Source organism: Nelusetta ayraudi, unplaced genomic scaffold (genome assembly GCF_046127955.1).
Source record: "Nelusetta ayraudi isolate G7.1 ecotype Tasmania unplaced genomic scaffold, CSIRO-AGI_Nayr_v1 ptg000084l, whole genome shotgun sequence".
Classification (NCBI taxonomy): Eukaryota; Metazoa; Chordata; class Actinopteri; order Tetraodontiformes; family Monacanthidae; genus Nelusetta; species Nelusetta ayraudi.
In genome coordinates, this window is record NW_027466134.1 from 4,982,604 (window position 1) to 4,988,978 (window position 6,375).

General features: G+C 40.2%; 1 protein-coding gene across 3 annotated transcripts; it reads left to right on the plus strand.

The window, feature by feature from the left end:
• The first annotated feature begins 203 nt into the window (after positions 1-203).
• Positions 204-5,887, plus strand: sirt5 (sirtuin 5). 3 transcript variants are annotated; one of them, XM_076045472.1, is made up of 9 exons: positions 204-323; positions 709-787; positions 1,253-1,386; positions 1,927-2,152; positions 2,776-2,863; positions 4,337-4,390; positions 4,496-4,619; positions 5,013-5,128; positions 5,232-5,887. In XM_076045472.1, the coding sequence occupies exons 2-9, from the start codon at positions 769-771 to the stop codon at positions 5,302-5,304; spliced, it is 834 nt and encodes a 277-aa protein (XP_075901587.1). In that variant the 5' UTR covers positions 204-323; positions 709-768; the 3' UTR covers positions 5,305-5,887. The 3 variants fall into 3 exon arrangements, with proteins under 3 accessions (XP_075901587.1, XP_075901586.1, XP_075901585.1); XM_076045471.1 differs by having other exon boundaries at positions 211-323; positions 687-787; XM_076045470.1 differs by lacking the exon at positions 204-323 and having other exon boundaries at positions 337-787.
• Positions 5,888-6,375: the final 488 nt, after the last annotated feature.

Here is a 6,375-nt window from a genome sequence, read left to right on the forward strand (position 1 = left end):
ATTGTGTGTTTATGATCTATAAAAATTGTTTAAAAGTTAAGAACAAAAAAAAGTTTTTTTTTTTCAAGTTTATAACGTTATAAGAATTCTGAAAGGACATGGACAAAAACATTGAAATAACTATTTTACAATGTATGCACAAAAACAGATGTCATTGACTGTAAAGAACCCGTCACTTTTATTGTGAAACTAAAGTCGGAACTGTATTGGTAGTTTTTCCCCAGCCTGAAGACGGAAGTGACGTTTAGTAACGCAGTAAAATTAAATAACAAAAATAGTTCCTCTATATACCGTGATACAGGTGCGTTTCCTGGTTGACTGAAGTAAGTGGCGAACTCTTCAGACATTTATACTTTAATAAATATATTTCTAAATTAGCGTAATATAGCATGACGTAGCACCCGCAGCTAGCACAATGAGACTTGACTGAACGAATGTGATCGCTTCGAGTGTACAAATGTCACGTCAACCAGTAGACCCCCACCTCACACTTCAGTTGTCAAGCTATTTATACTGCGAGGAACCGAGCGAACGAATAGCTGTGTCCCTTTACCTTCGGTGTGTCATGTGTTATTGCTTAAAACGAAGTTAGCACCTCAACCGACAGGTCACAGGCATCTCCTAGTTGATTCTCTGGGGATTCGTGGCTGTTCTGTGGTGATTGTTTCCGTATTTCTCATGTCTAGTCTAAACCTGATGATTGTAAAGCTCACCTGCAGAACCAACCGACTCTATGCCCTCCTGAAAACCCCGCTGGTTTGCCAAAACATGGCCCGACCTAGCTCAGGTAATCAGGTATCTATCTGTACACACTAGGGCTGCAACGATTAGTCGACGTAATCGATTAGGTCGACAAAGTAAATTCGTCGACGACAAAGTTTAAGCGTCAAGTGTGTCATTACTTTTTTATATATTTGTTTTTTTGTGTGTTTTTTTTAAAAGTATGCTGTCAGGGTACAACAGTATAACACAGGTGTGAAGATTTAAGCAAGTTAGGTTAAACAGAAGTCCAAAATAGGTGGTGAAAATAAAGAAGACAATCGTGATTAATCGACTATTCGAAAAAGATTGATAGATTAGTAGACAACAAAAGTAATTGTTAGTTGCAGCCCTATAACACACACACACACACACACACACACACACACACACACACACACACACACACACACACACACACACACACACATTCTCTCTCTCAAAAAAAAATTCTGTGCAGTGGGATGAATTATGAATTTGTGCGTCCTGACAGATTTGGCAGAGTTCAGGGAGATTTTCTCCAAGGCAAAGAGGATTGCCATCCTCACCGGAGCCGGAGTGAGTGCTGAGAGTGGAGTCCCCACCTTCAGAGGGGCAGGAGGATACTGGAGGAAATGGCAGGCCCAGGTGTGCTACTGTGATCCTCACAACTTTCTGAATCACGTTTGGTATCAATAAATGGAAATCTAAAAATCAGCACAACCTGTCCATGATTGAGTTCCAATACAACCTTTTAATGTTAAGAAATTCACGTCACACATTTTACCTTGTAATTATAATAAAAAACAAACAAACGTATTTCTACTTGCTTGAGGCAGTTTTAGCCTGTTCGGGATCAGAGCTAATATATATATTTTTTTGTTTTCCTTTGTAAACCAATTTGACAAAATGTACATTGAACTTCACTCAACATTTTTTGAAAACCCACAGTCCAATGGCAAATGTTTGTCCTTGTTCACAAGACAGTTGATTTACCTTAAAACCATAACAATTTATGTTTATTCTGATAAAGACCAATGAATTTCTCAGTTGTTGACTCAAGCTTTCAAATATTTGAACACAGAAAATGATCAATATTTCAATAACTAAGTCATAATTAAGTAATTAAGTGTGTTGTTTGTTATGATCAATAAACACTTTTTCTCTTCTCACATTCATATCTTGTAGAATCTGGCCACTCCAGAGGCCTTTTCCAGGATTCCTTCCCGTGTTTGGGAGTTTTACCATTATCGCCGTGAGCTCATGCTAACAAAAAATCCCAATGCTGCCCACATGGCAATTGCTGAATGTGAGGAGCGATTGAGCAAACAGGGACGTGAGGTCACAGTCGTCACTCAGAACATTGATGAGCTCCATCGTCGTGCTGGATCCAAAAGCATCTTGGAACTCCACGGTACAGTAACAGAAATCACTGCTAATTAAACCTCTTTACCTGAAATGCCAGATTAATGTCCTTTGTCAAGAGACCATGTCCACATTGCCTCCTATGAATGTGAGTGAGTGTTTGGTGGTCGTCGGAGGAGCTCTTTGGAGCAGGTTGGCAGCCTCGCTCAAGTTAGTGCACCCCAGGGCTGCTGTGTAGTTTACCACCTCCAGTATGAAGGTAGTGTAGTTTGAATGAATAACGGGTTCAGTGTGAGTGCTTTGGGTCTCTTAAAAGGAGAATGAGAAAAAGTAAATAATTCAGAACCAGCTCAAGACAGTGAGGTGGCCCAAACTGTTCTAAAGACACATAGAAGATACAGAGGAGAAACTCATATCATATTATAAGCTGAAGTTGCATCACACGGCATTAATCCTAATGAAACACATTGCTATGTAGAATCACTGTGGTTATTTCAATCCTCCATGTGTCTTGAATGATCTGTTTTCTATTGTATTATTTGCATTTCTTTTGATTTGTATGTGTTAGCCAAGTGCTATTGGGGATAGATGGGTAAAATAGTCTACATTAACAATAATAATACACATTTATAATGACACCAATAACCTGTTGTCTCCTTTTTTTAATGAAAGGCAGTCTGTTTCGAACACGTTGCCTGAGCTGCGGACATGAAGCTGCAAATTACCAGAGCCCCATCTGTGCTGCTCTGGAAGGAAAAGGGTGAGGGCTGACGCGTTTTTGATGAATTGCACTGTTTTCCTGCACCGTATGAAACGTTGCATTGATAGATATGGATCACATTTATTTCAGCTCAAAATGCCAGGTGAGGGGGAAATCTGTCAGATGTCAAAAGCTAAATAACAGCTGGTGATGCAATGGAAATGTCAGTATTAAAACCCACCTGTTTGAAATTTGAGATTGATATCTCAGAAAGTTGAAATGTAAGGGCAACAAAATCCCAGCTTTCATTTTGGAAAGAGCTTGTCTTAGAATGATCTGATGTTGCAGTGTTAAAATTCTAATAAAAATTCAATTCTGATTTAAAAAAAAAGAAAGAAAAAAAAAATCTGAAAAAGGTGATTCAAATGTCTTGGTGAAAGGTATCTACTGTTTGTCCAGTAGAGGGGACTGGTTGACCCAGTGGGATGGCTGTTTGTGGGATTGGTTCCTCCTGTGTTGGGATCAGTGATGCTTCTCAGCAATGCCTGACTGCCAGTATTGGGCAGGTCCTGACAAAAACTGATGAGGGAATCTCAATGTATGTCACAAGGTTCAGCTGGAACAACCAGTGGCTGTCAGGAAATGGCTGGAGACATAGAGTGGTGCCATTGGTCAGTGAGGTTCTGTAGCCCTTCCTACATCTTCTGGTAGAAAGAACGTGTTCCTCAACTATAGATCTATACTATAGATCTGCTGATCCTGATGGTTATATTTAAAATGTTTTTGACATTTATAAATGTATTTTCACTTTTACCATGGAGTGACATCTCGACCATTTGGCAGAGGCCTGGAATTATTGTTATTATTTTTTTTTGAACGTTGCTGTTATTGTTACTTACTTCAAATTGCCAATAGTTCTCATAGAGAGCGAGCATCAAGGCAACAGTGGCAGTGCCTTAAAAATGCAGAGACCTCAGGACAGCCTTGGTACTACCGAGCTCATCCGATGGGTTCTGGGGGTTCTGCAGGTTGTTGTATTTGCCCATGTGTGAACTCTTCTGAGACAACAACCCAACAAAGACTTCTTAAAGGCTCAGGAGCCTTTTGCAAGTGTTTTGGATTCTTTGGACTCTTTGAAGCTACAAAACTGAAGCTTTTCACAGTATTCTAATTTTCTGAGTTTGTGGGTTTGTGGTTTTAATAAGCTGAAAATCTTAATCAGCAAAGTTACAACAAGGAACTGCTTGAGATGTCAATTTGCGTGGAATGGCTCAATAAAATGTGTTGCTTTCATGTTTTATGTTAAATCGCCAAAATAAAACAACTTTTACTCGATCTTCTAATTTTTTGGGTGGTACTGTAACATCCTGGGCACCATAAGGCAGGGTAACATAAGATAGGACTGGGCTTTTCTTCCCCTGGGCTTCAAAGACCCAAAACACTTGAGGACGGTCTCATTAGTAGTTGTTGCATATGACAAATGTGTTGCTGCCCTCTTAGTGACACCACCACTCTGACCAAATGTCCCCTCAGAGCTCCAGACCCTGACTCTGATGATGCCAACATATCTGTTGAGCAGCTGCCGAGGTGAGTTGTGTCCTCTGTCTTTACCCTGCTGCCGTTCGCAATCCTGTTTGCTTTGACTACTTGTGTGGTCCTTTGTGCACCTGCATTTTTTTTTTTTTTTTTAAGGTGTGAGCATAAAGGCTGTGGTGGCCTGCTGAGGCCAGCGGTGGTTTGGTTTGGAGAGGCTCTAGATGCACACATCATCAACCAGGCAGAGCAAGTGTTGGACAGCTGCGATCTTTGTCTCGTGGTATGCCTGCATGTTTTGTGTTAGAAATGATAAAACTCCTTCAGTTTGCACTGCCACTGTCACTGCCACTGCTAGTTCTTGTTAAACTAGAATGGCTTCTTTCCCTACCACTCTTAATTTGAGAGTGAGGATCTGCTTGAGGTTTCAAACTTTTTCTTTTTTTTTAAGTGCCTTGGCACAAAACAAATAAAGTTGAATGAAATTGAGTGCAAAATCTGCATGCAGAAATTTGCAGTAATATCTCTGTTGAAGTTAATTCATCGTCATTAAGTCATAAATGAAGTTCCACATTCGATTGTTTAGAAGTTGTTGGTATGAGCCAGGAGCAAAATACTTCAACTAGAACGTTGGGATTGACTTCATTAAAATCTTTGCGTGAACTCCTCTTTGCAGGTTGGCACATCCTCTGTTGTGTATCCAGCAGCCTTGTTTGCTCCCCAGGTGGCTGCCAGAGGTGTCCCAGTAGCAGAGTTTAACATGGAGGACACACCAGCCACCAAGAACTTCATGTGTGTTTTCCTTCTTACAGAATGACACGCATGTTCTGCTTCTTTTTTTTTTTTTTTTTAAACACATACTAACTTATGACTGGCCTTCGTGTCTTGGTGGCAGGTTTCACTTCCAGGGCCCCTGTGGCACCACGTTGCCGTCTGCACTGGCCCATCACCAGACAGAAGATGAATAAAAGCAAATTGTGGACACCAGCTGAACACATGGACACAGTTTGTAAACTGAAGATGGATTTTTCATGAATCTAACCGTATTGGTTTGCATAGTTAGTATTCAACAATGAGGGATGCTGCGGGAATAATAGAAACTTTTGTCGGACTTGCTCAGCAAATCATGGCGGCTCTCTTTAGATTGTTTGGCGACAGCTGTGAAACTTCTCTTTGAATAACTGTAACAAAGTGGTCACGACACTTAAAGGCCGTTCGAAATGAATGATGTGTTGACCCCGTTGAGCAAATGCATGTGGAATATCTGTAGGAGGCAGTGTGAAGCTGTTGTGTTTCCACTGTAGGAAGGCAAAAGGTGACCGCAGTGCTTTGTAGCCACTGCCTGCTATAAATGAAGTGCCACTGTGTATTCACTGTTGGTTTCATTTATGGGCTGTCAAGACAATTGTGCGCAGTGCTTCAAGTTTCCATGAAAAAAGAAATGTTGAAAAAAAGAATGTTGAAGTGTTTTTTTTTTGTTTTTTTAAACACATATTTTCAGTGTTGGGGAATGAATGCAGTTGAACACACAATAAATAATTGTGAACTGCATGTTTCAAAAAAACATTTTTTTATTTATAAAAAAAGAAAAAAAGCAAAACACACACACACACACAGGTTTTACATTTTATGACATACATTTGTGATTAACCAATCTCAGTAACTCAAGATTCTCTCTAAGCAATTTAACCAAACTTAAATAAATTTGAACCATTACTTTTTCTTGTCATCTTCATTCGAGTTCTATTTGTAATTAATTTGAGACTCCAAATTTGCCTCTTGGAACTGAAGAATCCTTCCCCCCGCCCCACACACACACACACACACTGTAAGAAGTGGAATATTGTACATGATCTAGTTCAAGGTGACAGGCCATTACCAGCGTCATGGTGATCCTTTAATCCTTGATATTACTACTGTTCACTTCTATCATGAGGTAGAGGAGGAGAGCGAACCACTGGAAGCAGGAAGCCCACCTCCAGTGAACCTCCAGTGAAAGGAGGGGACTGTAAGATAAAAGCCTCTGGCCGTGGAAATCC

Coding starts and splice junctions, on each gene's coding strand:
- sirt5 (XM_076045470.1), top strand. CDS start 679: ATGTCTAGTCTAAACCTGATGATTGTAAAGCTCACCTGCAGAACCAAC. Junction 2,153..2,775: donor AAGCATCTTGGAACTCCACG/GTACAGTAACAG, acceptor TTTTAATGAAAG/GCAGTCTGTTTCGAACACGT. Junction 4,391..4,495: donor TCTGTTGAGCAGCTGCCGAG/GTGAGTTGTGTC, acceptor TTTTTTTTTAAG/GTGTGAGCATAAAGGCTGTG.